This window comes from Schistocerca americana, chromosome 1 (genome assembly GCF_021461395.2).
Source record: "Schistocerca americana isolate TAMUIC-IGC-003095 chromosome 1, iqSchAmer2.1, whole genome shotgun sequence".
Classification (NCBI taxonomy): Eukaryota; Metazoa; Arthropoda; class Insecta; order Orthoptera; family Acrididae; genus Schistocerca; species Schistocerca americana.
This window is the reverse complement of record NC_060119.1, coordinates 34,340,535-34,360,863: the sequence shown is the minus strand read 5'-3', so window position 1 is coordinate 34,360,863 and position 20,329 is coordinate 34,340,535. Positions and strand designations below refer to the sequence as shown.

The 20,329-nt window shown below is 40.1% G+C and overlaps 1 protein-coding gene across 1 annotated transcript in view; it reads left to right on the top strand.

Annotated features, from left to right (window-relative positions):
- Positions 1–20,329, top strand: part of LOC124546553 (protein flightless-1) — a 204,465-nt gene that overhangs the window by 112,965 nt on the left and 71,171 nt on the right. Inside the window, exon 11 of the mRNA XM_047125044.1 lies at positions 12,359–12,544. Within this exon, the coding sequence (XP_046981000.1) occupies positions 12,359–12,544 (186 nt within the window). The remainder of the gene's footprint in view (positions 1–12,358; positions 12,545–20,329) is intronic.

Here is a 20,329-nt window from a genome sequence, read left to right as displayed (position 1 = left end):
TATTTAGGGTCAATTGCCACTTTTTGCACCATTCAGATATCTTTTCTAAATTGTTTTGCAGTTTGTTTTGATCTTCTGATGACTTTATTAGGCAATAAACGACAGCATCATCTGCAAACAACTGAAGACAGCTGCTCAAATTTTCTCCCAAATCATTTATATAGATAAGGAACAACAAAGGGCCCATAACACTACCTTGGGGAATGCCAGAAATCACTTCTGTTTTACTCAATGACTTTCAATCAATTACTACAAACTGTGACCTCTCTCACAGGAAATCACAAATCCAGTCACATAAGTGAGATGTTATTCTATAAGCACACAATTTCACTACGAGCTGCTTGTGTGGTACAGTGTCAAAAGCCTGCTGGAAATACGGAATCGAACTGAAATCCCTTGTCAATAGCACTCAACACTTCGTGTGAATAAAGAGCTAGTTGTGTTTCACAAGAACGATGGTTTTAACTTACTGGTATAACTTAGTACTCTGTTCTTGTTAATAAGCCTCACTGCTTCTTCTGAACCTGTAAGGTGGTACATTTTTTATTTCCCTTAATTGTGTATCATGGTTTGATACACATTGACAATCGGGTGCATATTAATAGTTTCAGCCTGAGCAATGTCAAATGGTTCAAATGGCTCTGAGCACTATGGGACGTAACATCTGAGCCATCAGTCCCCTAGAACTCAGAACTACTTAACCCTAACTAAGCTAAGGACATCACACACATCCCTGCCTGAGGAAGGATTCGAACCTGCAACTGTAGCAGTCTCGCGGTTCCGGACTGAAGCACCTAGAACTGCTCGGCCACACCGGCCGGCTGAGGAATGTCCTTAAAAATGTTATCAATCAGGGTCCTGCTATCTTGCTGCGTGGGAGTTGGGAAATTTACCACTGAAATCAGACTGAAAGAGCCGAGCGATGATTCCAGTTCGTTTTTACTGTCAGAAACAAAAGAAACCTACATTGAAGGGAAGGTTAAAAAGGAAGGTCAGGCCATACAGACACCAGGTCAAGAGTGACAAGTGATTCCTGTGGTCTTGAAAAGGACATGGCCAAATTCCTTCTCTGTTCATCTCCCATAAGAGCTAACAGTATGTGGGTATCTTTCATCCTGGGGCCTGAGTGGCCTGCCCTTCCTTTTTAACCTTGCTCAACCTATCCCTCTCACCTCCATAAGGAAAAAGGATAGTACCAAAAGCGTAAAAGGAATTTCATCCCCAGAAGGTCAGGCTTTGGTTACCTATTATTGTTTGCTGAAGTGAGGGACATGCTACCCGAGATATTTCCCACCCCACCTGAAGTTGTGTTCCATTGCCCACCAAACCTCCACAACTTCCTATTCCATCCTTATGCCATATCGAATCCCAACCCCTTGCCACAGGGATCATATCCCCGTGGAAGACCCAGGTGCAAGACCTGCCAATCCACCCACCCATCACTTCCTATTCCAGTCCTGTCACAGGTTTATCCTACCCCATCAACGGCCGGGCCACCTGTGAAAGCAGCCATGTCATTTACCAGCTCTGCTGCAATAATTGCACAGCTTTTTATTTCGGTATGACATGCCAACAGTATGTACATCAGGTTGAATGGCTACCATCAGACTGTGCTGTGCCCAAGAGCAAAGGAGACCACCCTGTGGCACAACATGCAGCTGAACATAACACACTTGATTTCAAGGGCTGCTTCACTACCTGAGCTATCTGGATCTTTCCCTCCATCACCAGCTTTTCTGAATTGCACAGATGGGAGTTATCCTCACAACACATTCTCCGCTTCCATAATTATCCTGGCCTCTACCTATGGTAACATACTGTCCAGCACAACGTCCACCCAACAATTTCCAACCCCCCCCCCCTCCCCTCTCCCCCGTTCCATCATTCCTCCTCATTATCATCTCCCACTCAGCCTGTATATTTTGTACCCTCTGCCAAAGTGCTCGCCCATCTTTCCCGTGCCTCTCCTTTTTCACTCGTTCTTCTCCCCACCTCCCTGCCCCCACAAACTCCAGACAATGCACCTGTTGGCATTCTAGTCTCTGCACTCTCTCCCCTCTCATACACTACTATCCCTTCTTCTTTCCCACCCCTTCCAGATTGCTGCTTGCATCCCACATGATAGCTGCCTGAGATGCTGGAGTTGGTGGTCATTTGTGCATGAGGTGTGTTTGCTTTGTGTATGAATAGTGTCTATTTCTCTTTTGATGGTGAAAGCTGTGACCAAAAGCTTTATGTAAATGTCTTTTAATTGTGCCTGTCTGCAACTTAAGGTGTCTTCTTTATGGTAAGTAGCCGTCTGTCTTTTTCTACATTGTTGATATTCATACCTGGAGTTTTCATTGTCTGATTTTTTACCTTATAATTTTATATGTATCTCAAGTGAATTTTGCTTTTGGTAACATTAAGTACTTTATTTTGTTGTGACAAAAGAAAAATATTTTCAACAGACTTGAAAATATTTGTGTTGTAGTAAGCTCTTACGAGGTGCATTCAAGTTCTAAGGCCTCCGATTTTTTTTCTAATTACGAACTCACCCGAAATCGATGAAACTGGCGTTACTTCTCGATGTAATCGCCCTGCAGACGTACACATTTTTCACAACGCTCACGCCATGATTCCATGGCAGCAGCGAAGGCTTCTTTAGGAGTCGGTTTTGACCACTGGAAAATCGCTGACGCAATAGCAGCACGGCTGGGAAATGTGCGGCGTTGTCGTTGTTACCGTGAGACACCGTTATACCAAGAGGAAAGGTGCGTCGATCTTAGAGCATGAGATATGATGACCTTAAGCCATTGACAACACACAACGGTCACGGTAGCACCTGATTCCAGAATAGCTGCAGTAGTTAGGATCTACGAACTATCCCCTCTTGACCAGGTCCCCAAAACTTAACTCGTAATGTGATCCCTTCAAAGCAAATTGTCATAACGATCGTCTATAAAGGCTTCGTACAATGAGAAGAAATGTTACAGTTTATGGAATAATAACAGATACGACCAAACTGTCTTGTCTCTTCTGCTTTATTTAACATACTGCGTCCCCCGTGAGATGCAAATAGACTTATCCTGGAATTTACCGCCCTGTAGGTGTACTCAATTTAATGACCACACTTCACTATCCATGATTTCGTGTAACTAAATGTCCATTTGTCATTTGTTAGTCTGATTGTACACCGTAGCTATTTAAAACTCGGCCCTATATTTTTCACAATGACTAATTAGCACTTCTTTACTTGTTTTTTTTCTAAGAGTAAACGGAAAAAAAAGACGCCATATCATCGGCTTAGTCGATATAAAGCAAAACACTTTAATGTACCCAATTTTACCTCTTCTTATAGGATCGGCTACCTTACTCATTAATTTACTACATATTATTTCCAATAACACTAAACAGGTATCGCCGTTATATTTTAATTGTATTCAAAAGCATGTTACTACTATTATGACCGACCAAATCGTAACAAATCGCACGGCGTGCGTTTTTAACAATAACTTTACGCTATTCAAGTTCCGTTACAGCTATCTTGACTCGTAATGTTACACGGCCCCCCAGACTGTGATGTCTTGAAGAGGATTCCAGACAGAACAGGCTTATTTTTTTTTGTGTACTGTGACAGGAGAGGGTATTTGTTTCGGCGAGTACACTCACTCATAGATTCACTCAACAAGTCAGTACATACATTCTACAATATTTAAGTTGAGTTAATGGGCCTAGACAAAATGCCCTTAACTAAATTCCACATTTGTTTATAGGTTGTCTTAGAAACACTTCGCACTAATCACTTCATATTCACACCACATTTTTTTCCTTGGATGAAGCCCTCAGTTCTTCAACCGACTGTGCAAGGCAGGGATCACAGCCGGGTTCGACGATTGGCATCCTAGGCCAAAACCCTTATCAGGCCACTTGTTTAACCAGAGAGGATTTGGTCCTTTTCTTTTCCTCTTAATTCCACTTTTAAATCATCCATCCTCGCTGTTCGGTGAGAGGATAAATCATATTTCAGCGTCGTCATTGTTGCTGATACCAAGAAGGTATCTCATGGAAATCTTCGGTATATTCTTTAGTTTTCTTTGTAAGTTAGTATAAGTACGTATTTATCCACTGGTGCTTTTATTTAGTCCACTCTGAGTGTAGTCTTGGTATCATTCAGTGTTTCTCGAATCTATATTTTGCTCATTATTGATAATACTTCTTCAGGTCTATGTGAGGGAACAAGCCCTTAATTACATCAGTATCACAATCTGCCAGGAGGTAGCTCCCTTCATTAGGTATTTTAATTATTTTGTATGGACCTGTATATAAATATTGCCATTTCTTATTCAGTCTTTTCCTGGTTGATGCTTTTGGGTGATTTCTCAATAAAATTTCTTCCCCTACATCATATGTGACTACTTTCTTCACATTTTTATCAAAACGGGTTTTTCTCAATTGTGCTTGATGCTTCAGGTTTTTGTAGACCTTCTTCACCATATCTTCTTTCTTGGTAATCTTTTGTTCTATCGCAGGTAATTTCTTCATCCATTCTGGCACAATACTTTCACCAAATACTATTTGGTTAGGTGAATAATCTGTCGATAAGTGTGGTAAGTCATTATACATTTTCTCAAATTCATAAATCCAATCGATCCATTTATAATGTTGTTTGGGTATGTACGTCTGTAAAAATCGGTTCAACTCTCGGAAGATTCTCTCAACCGGATTTCCACAAGGGTAAAATCTTGAGATGTAAATGTGCTGGATTCCTTGTTCTTTCATAGTGTCTCTCCATACTTTGCTTGTATAATAAGCAGCGTTGTCTGTCAAGATCATTATAGGTTTGCCGGCTCAGTTATATAGTTGTTTATAAATTTGCGTAACATGGGTCGAACGTGGAGATTTTTCAAAGGATATAATTACACATATTTTGAAAAGACATCATAGAAAGCCAAAACATATCTGAACCGTCCACATGTCATGGAACATGGCCCACAGACATCACATGACACCAACATTAAAGGTTGTTGTGGGATGATCGGATGTAATTCTATCTTCCGACAATAGTTTATGGGTTTTGCCTTCTGACATATTTTGCACTTCTTTAGAATATTTGTAGCTAGATGTCCCAAATTTGGATGATAGCAGTATTGTGCTATTTTGGCTGTACATTTAGCGGCATCAAAATGACCCCAATTCAAGTGAGTGTACCATACTAGTGATTCTAAATATTTATGTGGAACACAAACTTTCCAAACATCTTCTTCATCCTTCCTCCGATACAATACTCCGGATTTTAATTGATACTGTTCTTGAGAGTGACTTAGCGTTTTGCTTTCAACAGCATGTCTAATGGCTTTCCACAACTTATCATCTTCTTGCAGTTGTGGAAGACTTTGACATAGCTGTGAAATCTGCCTCTCACAATATTGCCTTGATAAATTCATGACTTTAAAGTCAATAGTCCTTTCTTCACACTCGTCGTCATTCTTTCTTTTCGGTAGTCTTGAAAGAGCATCGGCTATGATGTTGTCTTTCCCTCTGATGTATTTGAGCGTAATATCATATTCTTGCAGTAGCAAGGACCACCGTGTTAAACGTGAATGGAACATCCTTCCTGTTAAAATAAAAGCTAAAGCTTTGTGGTCGCAGAATACAATGATCTTCTTTCCATATACAAAATAGCGAAACTTTCTAAGGGACCAGACCACGGCCAGTACTTCCAATTCAGTAGTACAATACACACGTTCACAGCTAGAGAGTGTTCTGCTGGCAAACCCAATTATTTTGATGGTACTGATATCTTTGGGATTGTCCATCTGGAAAAGAGTGGCACCCAATCCTGTTTCAGAAGCATCCGCAGCAATATAAAAATCTTGATCAAGTCTCGGATGATGTAATAGTGGAGCATTAGTCAAAGCATTGCGGATGTTATCAAAAGCTTGCGTGCATTCAGAATTCCACTCCCACATGACATTTTTTCTTAACAGCCGTAACAAACAGTCTTGGCTTCCTAACTGATTGGGTAAAAATCATCGAAAAAATGAAACTAAGCCGATAAATGACTTTAATTCTGCTCTATTCTTTGGATAAGCACATCTGTTAATTGCATCCATCTTTTTAGGATTTGGTTTTATCCCTTCAGGAGTAATTATATGTCCAAGAAATTTCAATTGGTTATGAGCAAACTTGGATTTGCTCAAATTTACAGTAACTCCGTATTCCAAAAATTTCGCAAAAACTCTTCTTAATAAGTGGAAATGTTCCTCCCAAGTTTCAGAAGCAATTAGCAAATCATCCACATATAAAGTAACTTCATTCAAAAGGTCTCTGCCCAGTACGGTATCTAATGCCGATATGAAAACACCACCGCGTATTTTCAACCCAAATGGCATGACGGTAAACTGGTAACTTCGGCCCAGAAAAACGAATGCAGTATATTTTCGAGATTCTTTCAATATTCTAGTTTGCCAATATGAACTACGCATATCCAAAGAAGTTAAGAAATGGGCACCATAAAATTTTTGTACTAACTCTTCTAGGTTCTCCGGTCGCGTTTGTACAGGTATAATGATCTTATTGATCTCTCTGGCATCCAACACCAATCTGATGTCACCATTGGGTTTAATTACCGCCACAAGAGGGTTACAATATTCGGAATCTGAGGGCTCAATAATACCCCATTCTAACATTTTATTGATTTCCTTTCTGACAACTTCTTTCTTTGTCCATGGGATAGAAGAGGAAGTACGACAAAAGGGTTTATGTGCATACATCTTTATATGGTATTCAAAGTCTTTTATTATACCCAGACGTTTACTAAAAATCGACTGATATGCTTCCAACAAGTAGTACAATTCATCCCTTTGGATAACAGATAAATATTCTGATTCTAACACCTCTTCCTGCAATGACATTTTATCCATCATTTCTTCAGAACATTCAAAAAGGCAGATATACACATTTTCATCATCAATACTGACATATTTTACCATTAGATTCATACATAATTGATTTGGAATTACTCGGACCTTTCTCAGGGTGGCTGTCAAAACATTACCATTGGAATTAAATATACATTCACCTTTCTCTAAATTAATGATTGCACCGGCCCCACATAAATAATCCAAACCCCAGATACATGGTACTGTCATTTTAGGAACAACCAGGAATGTATTTTCTATTTGAGCCCCCTGTATTGTAACGTCGACACGTACCTGTTTCACAACTTTTTGCATTTTTGCGCTGAACGCGCCAGACACGGTACATCCTGTGATAGGAAAAGTGGGCATTTTTACCCCTCGGCTTATCTGTTTTAAACAGTCCAGCGTCATGACACTAATAGTCGCTCCAGTATCAATTAATATTTCAACATCAACATTATTTATACTTGTTGGAATTATTGTCTGTAAAATTTGTCCGCATTTATTAGAAACTTCAGGTTTTTCTTCAATTAATTCATTCCTTATATCCTGATCATTATTGTACCATAATACTCTCAGTTCAAATGGATGCCTGCCTTCCTTCTCCTTTCCAGTCATCCTAGGAAGGCATTTGGTGATTGGTATTAGTTTAATCTATCTCGTTGAGTCATCGGTGGGGGTTCATGAACTTCCACAATCCGTACAGTATGATCCGAGTTATGGTATTCACCCCGTCGCACATTGGAGGCTCCTTCGCCCATTGGTATAACTCCTTGTGCTGGATGAGGACTCGAGGCATTTGTTCCATCCTGCCGATGAACATTATGCTTCGAATTATCTTCCCAAGGTCGAATACAATTGGGTTCATCACTTGGGTACCTGTTACTCTTATTAATATCACTACTATGCACATTCGCGTCACAATGTCGAGGTTTACCTCTAGCACAGTGAGTATCTCTTCTATATTTATTGTAATCATTGTTTTTATTGCAACCATAGGACGAAGATTGTCCACGCTCCTGTGATGCGGGTTTGACCTGGTTTTCGGTATTATTATTATCATACATTAAATTATTATTATAATTATTCGTATTACTATGTGTGTGAGTCGACATTTGATTACTACTCATTTGTCTTGCGTCTTCCATAATCATATCTAATGAGTCAATCACCGACAAGAATTGTTCTACATCGTGGTCAGGAACATTTATTAACTTTTCACGTATATTTATGGGCAACCTTCCCTTCAAAATTCTGATCACTTCCTTGTGAGAAATTGGATCGCTCCAATAACGTGTCTTATTTAGATACTTTTCAAAATATTGCATTAAAGTTCTCCTTTTACTGTTAAAATACTCAGGTTGATAAACCTCTTTTCTTAATTTCTCTTGTTTACTCGACGACCAGTATTTAGCCAAAAAAAGCTGTTCAAAGTCAGCGCAAGTATGGCAACTTTCACTTACTTCGGCGGCCCATAATGCGGCTTCTCCGGTAATTTTGGATACTATAAATTGAAGTCGGTCGTGTTCTGACCAGCTACGTGGAAATATTCTTTTGAAATTATTGATAAAGATTTTCGGATGCAGGTTGTTCTTTTCAGTGGAGAATGTTGGGAACTGTCTACTTTTAAAAATGCTGTTCTCCACCTTTAAAGAAGACAAATATCCTCGCTGACCAAAAGAATCATCACCTTTACCAACCGAATCATCAACTTCCCAATGCAAATTTTCACCACAATTGTACTTCGTATTATCACATGTTCGGTTGTTTTTCGACCTATTCTCCGAAGTTCATCCTCTGTCAACAAATTTTGTGATGACTTTCGTTCTAACTCCGCCAATTTATGATTGGTTTCCTTTTGCCATTTAGGTAACTCATCAACTAATTTGTCTTTTATTTTCTGAAATTCGCTAGTGAAGAGCTTAATTAATTCATCATTGCTACTTAGGTGCTCATTGATATTTTCATTTGGCTGGGATCCAATAGTAGTCTTAACCTTGTCTACAATTTCATTTCCTTTTATTTCTATCCATTCAGATAGATCTTCGTCAAGTCTTTTAGTTTGATCTACTAAATACTTGTCATTCCCCTTATGAGCATCGGTCTCAAACGCGACTATTTGTTTCGAAAGCTCTTCTATCTGTGCGCTAGCATTGAAACAGCTGCGTTCACACTTAATCATCCTATTGGACAGGCCATCATAACTCTTCGAAACTACCTCATATTTCTTTTCTACGTCATGAAGTTTTGCCATTAAATTATTATATTTCCTTTCTAAGTTGTTAGAAAACTCTACATCTAGTTCTCCAAATTTCGCATTTAATTGAGTTTCCCAGTCCGCCTTTAATTCTTTCTTAGTATTTTCCAGTTTATAATCAAAGGTGTTCAGTTTGCTTTCCAAAGAATCGATTTTAACTTCTAATGAACCAAATTCGGCCTCAAATTCTTCATTTAACTTTTGATTGTCCGCTTTTAATTGCTTATTATCTTTTTCTAGTGAACCAAGTCTTCCATTCAATACACCCATTTGAGTATTTATTGATACCAGCATATCAAACATTTTTTGATTAATATTTCCATTTTGAGCATCAACTTGCTGATCTACTTCCAAAACCTTAGGATCTTTATGTTCTCCCACGCTGCTTACCTTACTTATCATTGTATTTGAATCTACTAACGGCTCTAAATCAATAACTGTATTATTATCTGTACATGTCTCCTGTCCCACATTGAGCTCATGGGATGCATCATCCATATCCTCTTCACTTTCCTCTCTCTCTCTATTCATTACTCTACTCATTACTCTACTCAACTGCACATTATCATGTATTCTTTTCGTTCGTTTTGACATGATTATTCACTACCAAGACGTACACTCATTTTCACTATGTATTTATATATATTTATCTACCAAAATCACAAGTCTCAACTTCCTTTTTTTTATAATTATACAGTTATTTTAATCATACCTGGTAGTATTGTTCACTTTTAGCGATTATTGAAGAATACCTCTTTCATTGGACAGACTCACTGGCTGCTACAATATTTTCCAACTCTAGGGTTCGTGAATCCGGATGACACTCGACTCGATGCAGCAATCCTCGATCGATCGAGCCGCACGTTGTGGCGCCACTTCTACCGTATCCTCCTTAGCCGTCGGCGTTGTCGTTGTTACCGTGAGACACCGTTATACCAAGAGGAAAGGCGCCTCGATCTTAGAGCATGAGATATGATGACCTTAAGCCATTGACAACACACAACGGTCACGGTAGCACCTGATTCCAGAATAGCTGCAGTAGTTAGGATCTACGAACTATCCCCTCTTGACCAGGTCCCCAAAACTTAACTCCCTTCAAAGCAAATTGTCATAATGATCGTCTATAAAGGCTTCGTACAACGAGAAGAAATGTTACAGTTTATGACATAATAACAGATATGACCAAACTGTCTTGTCTCTTCTGCTTTATTTAACATAACTTCATTCACAGTTTCATTTCGCATTCACCACTCATTCACCGAAACCCTTTGATGAACAGTTTTGGTTGCTTGACACCAACAGTCAATGATGATGATACAGCTTTTCTCCTTTTTATAAATTGAAGCCCGCTCTCCGCGATATAATTAAAAAAAAAAAAAAAAAAAAAAAGTCTCAATACCACGTCCCTCGTGAGATGCGAATAGACTTATCCCGGAATTGACCGCCCTGTAGGTGTACTCGATTTAATGACCACACTTCGCTATCTGCGATTTCGTGTAACTAAATGTCCATTTGTCATTTGTTAGTCTGATTGTACACCGTAGCTATTTAAAACTCGCCCCTATATTTTTCACAATGCACAATTAGCACTTCTTTACTTGTTTTTTTTCTAAGGGTAAACGGAAAAAAAAGACGCCATATCATCAGCTTAGTCGATATAAAGCAAAACACTTTAATATGCCCAATTTTACCTCTTCTTATAGGATCGGCTACCTTACTCATTAATTTACTACATATTATTTCCAATAACTTTAAACAGGTATCGCTGTTATATTTTAATTGTATTCAAAAGCATGTTACTACTATTATGACCGACCAAATCGTAACAAATCGCACGGCGTGCGTTTTTAACGATAACTTTACGCTATTCAAGTTCCGTTACAGCTATCTTGACTCGTAATGTTACACACAGTTTTCACAACGCTGATGCCATGATTCCATGGCAGCAGCGAAGGCTTCTTTAGGGGTCTGTTTTGACCACTGGAAAATCGCCGAGGCAATAGCAGCATGGCTGGTGAATGTGCGGCCACGGAGAGTGTCTTTCATTGTTGTAAAAAGCCAAAAGTCACTAGGAGCCAGGTCAGGTGCGTAGGGAGCATGAGGAATCACTTCAAAGTTGTTATCATGAAGAAACTGTTGCGTAACGTTAGCTCGATATGCGGGTGCGTTGTCTTGGCGAAACAGCACATGTGCAGCCCTTCCCGGACGTTTTTGTTGCAGTGCAGGAAGGAATTTGTTGTTCAAAACATTTTCGTAGGATGCACCTGTTACCGTAGTGCCCTTTGGAACGCAGTGGGTAAGGATTACGCCCTCGCTGTCCCAGAACATGGACACCATCATTTTTTCAGCACTGGCGGTTACCCGAAATTTTTTTGGTGGTGGTGAATCTGCGTGCTTCCATTGAGCTGACTGGCGCTTTGTTTCTGGATTGAAAAATGGCATCCACGTCTCATCCATTGTCACAACCGATGAAAAGAAAGTCCCATTCATGCTGTCGTTGCGCGTCAACATTGCTTGGCAACATGCCACACGGGCAGCCATGTGGTCGTCCGTCAGCATTCGTGGCACCCACCTGGATGACACTTTTTGTATTTTCAGGTCGTCATGCAGGATTGTGTGCACAGAACCCACAGAAATGCCAACTCTGGAGCCGATCTGTTCGACAGTCATTCGGCGATCCCCCAAAACAATTCCCTCCACTTTCTCGATCATGTCGTCAGACCGGCTTGTGTGAGCCCGAGGTTGTTTCGGTTTGTTGTCACACGATGTTCTGCCTTCATTAAACTATCACACCCACGAACGCACTTTCGACATATCCATAACTCCATCACCACGTCTCCTTCAACTGTCGATGAATTTCAATTGGTTTCACACCACGCAAATTCAGAAAACGAATGATTGCACGCTGTTCAAGCAAGGAAAACGTCGCCATTTTAAGTATTTAAAACAGTTCTCATTCTCGCCGCTGGCGGTAAAATTCCATCTGCCATATGGTGCTGCCATCTCTGGGACGTATTGACAATGGATGTGGCCTCATTTTAAAACAATGCACATGTTTCTATCTCATTCCAGTCCGGAGGAAAAAATCGGAGGCCTTAGAACTTTAATGCACCTCGTATATGATTTCACTGTAACAAAGATGAATAATTTTTTATTTTTAATACAGTTAAAACAAAATACAAATATTTTTGGTTCACAGCTGGACAAGCGTGCCTGTGCAGCTATTCACGCAGTCAATCTGCGGAACTTTCTTGGTGCACAGTGTCGTACTATACGAGAAGAGCAAGCTGATGAGTCAAATGAATTCCTCAACTTGTTTGACACAGATATCACATATATCGAGGGTGGTCGCACGTCGAGTGGTTTCTTTACAGTGGAAGACACGGTAAGGATGAAAGTTAATACAAATTTTGATCAAGAAAGTCATTACAGTAAACTTCATTCATTACTACTGTACCTGCACTGATTTTTGGACACTGAGGAAGTGGTGCAAAACTATTTACAATTTAACATACTTTGTGTAGTGTCCATAAACTATTTAGTATAGTATCAGTGGTGATAATATGGGATGTGAATCCTCTGTGAAGTGATGCAGAACTCATAGGCTATGTGTGGTGTTGCTAATTATAGTGTCCATGAGCCCCACGGGAATTGAGCGCCATTCTTCTCACCGCAACAAGAATCCATGAATACAGGCTGCAAAGTGCACACCTGACAGCATCCAAATGTGCTCTGTGGAACTTGAATCTTGAGATTTAGTTGACTATTCTGTGCACTGAATTGTGTGCCTTTGAAGAAGAGTCCAGTATGGTCAGAATGTTAACACTTTTAGGGTGAAATCATTATCTATTGCTCTAGTTTAATGTTGTACGTCTAGTTTAATGTTGTAAGGAAGTGTCATGTATTTCATTGCTGTAGACGTGGGCAGTCATAGATGCACATATCCAGATATTGCCATATCTGAGGACATCTCTGTCATTACAGATTTGATGCTCGATAATGGGTTATGGTTATTTCCAAATCAAAATATTTCTCTCATTTTGTAAATTAAGTTGGGTTTCATTCACAAACTACTTAGGTAATTGTGATTCTTGAGTTTCTCCCGGCGTATCTGATAATCAAATTATCCACGGGTGTACTGCCGGTCTACAGTGTCCAACGGGCACAATATTTCAGCGATCATACATGTCGCCATCACCTGATGATGGCGACATGTATGATCGCCGAAATATTGTGCCTGTTGGACACTGTAGACCGGCAGTACACCCGTGGATATTTTGATTACTTAGGTAATTGGTTCCTATTCACATACATATGATCTTATTGGTGTCTTCTGCTCACTGTAATGAATATCACACTAATAGGGTTGCAACAGAGGCAGTGTGTTGTCAGTATAGGGTTGTCGTTGTATTCTTCAAGTACAATGCAGCAAATATAAGTTGGATTGACAGAAGAGAGAGAGAAGATTCTAAGAGAGCTGTACTATTTACTAGTCAGCACTAAAGTGTCACAGAAATACCCAAAAAACTATTGAGAAAGCTACGAGGGAGACAGTACTTGCCTCAAAATTCTGAGAGCACCAGTCTGTGCTTACATTGCTTACATTGATATGTGACTGTTAGTGACATTTATTTTTGTATTAGATGCTCAGACTACCTCATCATTTGCGCAGTGTGCCTCAGAGCATAATGTCAGTGGGTCTTCTTTTGTGGCATATGACAGTGATGCATTCGTCCACAGGAGCAACAAACAGCCATTCATTGTTTCTCATTGGTGTCCACAGACTTTAATTTAACATATTAGCTACTGCATGTAGTCCTTCGGAACTTCTCGTACTAGTTGCGGCATCTTAACCTCATGCCTGTCGTGATTGTATCTGAATAAGAGTATAAATTCTTCCTTGCATATTCTGATTCTCTGATCTGCTGTTTTACGCTGTAGTCACTCATGGTTGCTCTGCTGTTCACTGTATTTACTGTTAAAAATGATAGCAATTACGACTCTCAAGAACTGCCTGTCAGTGCTTCTTTCACATTCTACTATGTGTCAGCTCAATTGCTTCATTTCCTGTGTGATAATCTCTTCATTTTTTGCTAAGGAGTATATCTATAACTAGTTAAAGTTGTTTCAAGTGAAAGTCAGACTAGGTGTTTTGAAATTTGGAGTAGCTGTTTTCTGTTCCTCTTCCCCTTCTGTCTTTGCCTTGAAGTATGTCTGACATTACAAACAATATTTTGCTGAATTTGCCCACAAAGCTTAAGATCCTTCGCTTCCTTATACAGGATTCATCTTGTGCCAGTTGTCCAATTATACTTTGTGCTTTTTTGCTTTTTATTATGTGTCAGTGTAACGCGAGTTCTGCACTTTTACATTCTGCTGCAGTCATGTTCAATAAAGCCAGCATATCTTGACAGTATCGAATTTATTGCCTTGTGAGAACTTCCATGAGTTCAAGTTTCTATTTCATCTGCAGCAAATTAAAATAACTCACAATCCTGCAAGTTAAATTGTAAATCTTCCCATTTTCCATCTTGTCATAATACAGTGTGGGTGATGACTGGAATTTTGTCATCTCTACGAACAGTTCTTGTCCCGCATTGCTCAACTCCAATTAGCAGGAGAGTAACGCCAATGAAGTAGGATAATGCCAACACCTGGAATTACAAAAATGTCTTCAGTTTGTGAACTGTAAGATACTCATTTCTCTTCAGACAGATTACAAAGGTCTTTTCGTTTGTACTATTGTATATGGGCCTCACCATAGTGTATCTGACTTACACAATTTGCTTCATTGTGTGCTCTCATCGTACAACAGAACTTTATTGCCAAAGCAGAACTGGTCTGAATTCTGTGTGCTAGCATAATATTCCTTATTTTTTATTTTGCATTGCGCATTCTGTACTCTTGCACATCAGTACATTTCTTGCATGTGCTCTTTAAGCTGTGCCACATAATCATCGTAATTATACCTGTCTGGTCAGATTCCTTTGTGATATCCCCAGAACGTGGCATACTCTTCCAAAGAATAATTCATGTGGCATGTATCGTTTCATATTGTGCATCACATATGAAACCCAAATGTCCTATACTGATTGCACTCATTTACTTAATCTCGCAACATCTCTGGTAATATTCAATGTGACCTCTCTAATGCTTCATTTGTTTGAAGACTATAGCTTGTAATCCAGATTTGTCGATTCTCAACAATATTCACATTCTTTTCATGGTTTTGCTAATAAAATTGCTTCCTATGTTGCTCAGCGCTACTGACAGTATTCTGTTCCACAGTATAATCTTTTGTGCTAGCATACGCGCCACCGTGTTGGCATTTTGCTGATCAAGAGGTTCAGCTACCGTAAACCTGGTCAGCATTTTCTGAGATGTAAGGATACACTTATTTCCTCTGTCCATCTGGTTCAGTGGCTCTACTATATCAATACTGCACCTTTTGTAAATGTACCCCACAGTCTTTGTGGTCTCTGAAGTCTTCTTTGTGTGTCTCCTGGTGAGTTTATTCTTTTGACAACTTTTGTATTTACAGATATATTCTTGTATATTTTACTTTATACAGTTCCATACTCCATGTATTTTTCTTACTTCATACATTTCCATACTCTGTACATTTTTATTTGTTCATGGGTTCTTCCTGTGCCTCCGTGTCCTCTCACTGGAGAAGATACTGTTTTAGTGCTGCAGCTTTGTCATCCTCATTTATTTCTTACATTGGTCCTGGCTCATCTGTCTTGCATTCTGTGTTCTTTGTGGTCAGAGTTACAGCCTCTTCACTGGCACCAACAGCGCTGCTGTCTTCGCCTGCCTGTCACACCAGCCGCCCTGAGTCCTCTCTCTCACGAGCGTGTGTTAGTGACTTGGTTCCTTTTGCCTGACTTGGTTCCTTTTGCCACACTTATAAGTGATCTGATAATCATATTTCCCCAGATGTAACGTAAACTTAATTAATCTGGATGACAGATCTACTGCCTACGTATGTTAGAGCATTATGGTCAGTACGTACCGGAAATTTCTGCCAAAAACTTACGGTGTTTTGATTGCCCAACAGATGGTTAACTTCTTCCTTTCAATATCACTGTACCCTCTTTCTGCCTTATTCAGCATCCTCAAGTTGTAAACGACTGGAAGATCTCTTCTGATCCTTCCGTGACTTAAAACGGCCCAAGTAGTTGTCTGACAAGCATCCATTGTGATTATGAAGTCCTTTCCCAAGTCCAGAAACCATATTATTGATGGACTGATCAGCTTCTCTTTCAAATGTTGGAAAGTGTTTTCTTGCTCGACATCCCAGGTGTAAGGTATGTCCTTCTTTAATAATTCATGTAACGGCTTCTCAATTATTCTGAGGTTGCTCATAAAATTTCTATAGTATCCATTGAGGTCTAGGTTTTTGTTGTTAAGGCTGTGGATAATCTTTGATTACTCCTGCGAGCCTGGTTTCACACTCTCGGCCAATAAAATATGACCCAAATAACATACTTCTTTTTGTAAAAGTTCGCATTTGTCCACAATTGCTTTAATTTCTGGAGCCAGCCTTTCAAATATTTTTGTCAGCCACACATTATGTTCCTCTAATGAGAAGCCAAATATCATCCAAGTAGATGAACAACTTGTCATCTTGGAACACTGTCAAAACAGAGTTTGTCGGTTTCTGAAGCACATGCTGTTCCTAATTTCTGTTCATAATACTCGTACGGTGTACTGATAGCCATTTTTTCTCAGTCCTCTTCATCTAATAAAACTTGGTAATAGCCTTTCATGAAACTGAGTGTCGAGAAATACTTAGCCTTTCCCGGACCGTCAAGAATGTCGTGCATCCTCGGTGATGGATAAACTCAATTTAGGAAGATCTCATTCAGTCACCTATAGCCCGCAACTGTACCCTGTTTTTGGTTTCCATCTTTTCAAGACCATTGTCAGTGGAAAGTTTCATCCACTTTTGCTTGATACTATGATGCCATCCTCTAACATTTTTTAAATCTCTGGCTGGAGCATTCTTTTTGGGTTTCCAGTATTCTGCAGGGCTTTGAGCTAACTACCCTACCTTCTGCTTCTAATGTCCAAGTTTAATTCCATGCTTAATACTATCTGTGTAAAATAATTTGTCTCCTGGCAAATGGAAAACCTCATTGCACATGGTGCATAACACTACAACGAGTGCTTTCTCTTCTGTGTTCAGGTAACTAACATTAGCATTCAAGGTGGTTATAATTGAACTTCTGCTACTTGAGAGGGCCCCCGCAAAAAACGAGCAATTGCGGGACAGTGAAACTTTGTGGAAGCATTTGTAAGGACATGTGGAAGAGAAATAACAAATAAACTGTTGAAAGAAACACATTTTAATTTCCACTCGAGAGGGTAATATTTGTTAACTGCATACCATGTTTACATTGCAGATTAGAAACGTTGCTCATTGTGATGAGCCTTTGCGTACACGACAGCCTGGAACTCTATTAGAGGTACCATTTTACAATTGTTTGCAACACTTCTCAAATGGTGGACCACAGAATGTTCAGCTGTTGTGACAGAGCTCATGCACTACTTGAAGGCTGTACATTGCATCCAGCATTGTCAGCCATGGCAGCAGTAACTTCTTCAACAATTTGTAGTGCAATTGGCCGTGGGCCTAGGGAGCAATTCCCAAATTGACATTTAATTTGAACTTCCGAATTGTGTTCTTCAACTCTGGTGTGGGAAGAGGAACTGTCCATATTCCTGGAATGTGTTTTTTACTGTTGTCCTGATAAACCAGCTTTACGAGTGAAGCCCTGCTCACACGGTCCAGACCAATGTCGAACTGTCTGCAACTGTAATGCACACTGACGGTTATGTTTCAGCCTTACATCATCGAACCAGCACCAGTGCCTGACAGCAATTCACGACATGAGCACTTCTAACTATGCACATCCTGCACCGTGCAGTCTGCACTTCATTCCTATAAAGTAGCACGCCCGTATGATAAATTGTTGTCCATTATCACTGGCTCAGGTAATAAAAGTCCAGTTTTAAACATCCTGTGCCTATTTATGTTTTTGACTTTGGGTTGTCTGTACCCTAGTGACATGACTCACTGTGATCTGTTCTCGCTCCAGTACTGCTTCATCTGGGAGGGGAAGGAATTCTGCTGACATTGTTTCATTGTAATTTTCAGTACACTTGTAATGCATTCGCATGATTCTAATGCATCAGGTAGATACACACCCTTGGTGATCTCCTGTTTTTGAATAATGATCTCTCTCATTCCATTCGTCCCTATTATGTTTGGCACACCTGCTCTTTTTGAGTCCTTGTTCTTAACATTCTTTTGCTTTGCTTGTCTCTCTTTATCTTTTCTCTGGAAATTTCTGTTGCATGCTTCTGTTGTAGGACAACAGATTGCTTTCTGCCCCTACTCACTCTAGTATATGTACGTACTTTTAATTTTGTGATTAAACATGTCTCAAAAGGCCCATCTCTTTCCTGTAAACGTGCTGTGTGGAGCTCGCATTGTGGCCCTGTCTTAATTTGTGTGCGCGCTTTTCACTCCACTTCCGAACCTATTCTGAAAGAGCCATCTCTTTCCTTTACCTGCAGAACTGCATGAGCAGTAACACAGTCTCTCTAGATACTTCTCAGAATTAGTCTCATTTGTGCCCCCATTATCCACAAGAAATCTCAGGTAATTCTCTATGCCTTCCAGGCAGTCCAGTTCTATAAACTCACACCTGGTTCTGGAATCAACTATTGACATCTTTCTGGACAAGGCGTAAGATGACCGATTCCTTACCTCCTTACTTACTTTCCCAAAGGACAGAGATTTTTCTACAGAATTTCCTTCTGTGCACGGAAAGTGCTCTCCGTGCATTATATTGCACATTGATTGGTTCGTTTGGATGTAAAACACGTCATGGATTCTGACTGTACACATTGGCCTACAAGACTTACAGTTACACTGTCAGCATGTCAGTACCCCCAATTCACCCATTCTCCTACAATTTCCTGGTGCAGCTTTCTTATTCTGTTACCTGGACAATAATCTCACACCATGTGATCTGGTTAATTGTACCTTTACTTAACTTCCACATGAGCGCAAGACTGCCCTCTAATTCCAATTCTCTCGTACTACCTCTTACAGCCTCTCTACAGTAGTGCTGTATTGCATGCAGCCTTTAACCCCACTTTGTTATGCTATCCCCATGTTCTTGCCGACTCCCAAACATCTGACGTGTGTAGTAAGCGAGTGACCTTTTGCTGTCAATTTTCTATTAATATGGCACACTCATCTCGCTAAGTGGTGCTTAGGGTTCTTATTAAAAATTTGTTGTGTGATGCATCTAGTATTTTAGCATTTTACAAATTTTAACAAAGCATCATGCTGCTCTGGATGAACGAGTTCAAATACAATATTGCAATTGTTGAGAGACTCAGAATATTCTTAGTGGTGTAGAACAATTACGGTATTAATTTAAGTGTGTCTGACAAACTGATAATGGCCTGTTGCGCAACTCTTGCGAATCGGTGCCATCGCTTGAGAGGCTCTCTTCATAGCCTGCTAGACTATTCCACTCACTGTGGGAATTCATGCTTCTGCTGTTACCAATGCTGCTGCTTTGCACCTTCCACTGAAAAGCATTGTCCCCACCCATGCATCACTGTCTGTCACTGTTGGTGCTGCTACACTGCCTCTGCGTGCCACCTGTGACCTTGCACTGCTATTGGCCACTCCTGGCTGCCTCTCTGGGACATCCATCTTGAGCCCAGGTGCCATCTGTCCACTGCTGCTAAGGTTGCTCTGCCTCTAGCCGCCTTGTAGGATGACTGCCTTGCCCCAGGTGCCATTTGTCCGCTTGGCTAGTTCCAGACTCTTGTTTCTTCTCAGGACGCCATCTATTCTCTCAGCAAGAGAGCTGTTCTGTTTGCTTGCCTGGATCTGTTATTTTGGTTGACATCACAGTGAGGATGGTGAGCTATTTCAATAATCTGTGGTGCAGCAACAGTGCCTTGCTAATGCACGACCAACTCCACACCTGGCACCAGATATGTGTGTTGTGTCTAGATAGCAGTTTGGATGCAGGAGGACGGACTATTGATAAAGGTCCATTCAGTTAGTTAGAGTGGTGGTACTTATCTGAACATTTTAAAGGAATTATAGAACTTGGTTGAGAAATATACAAACGAA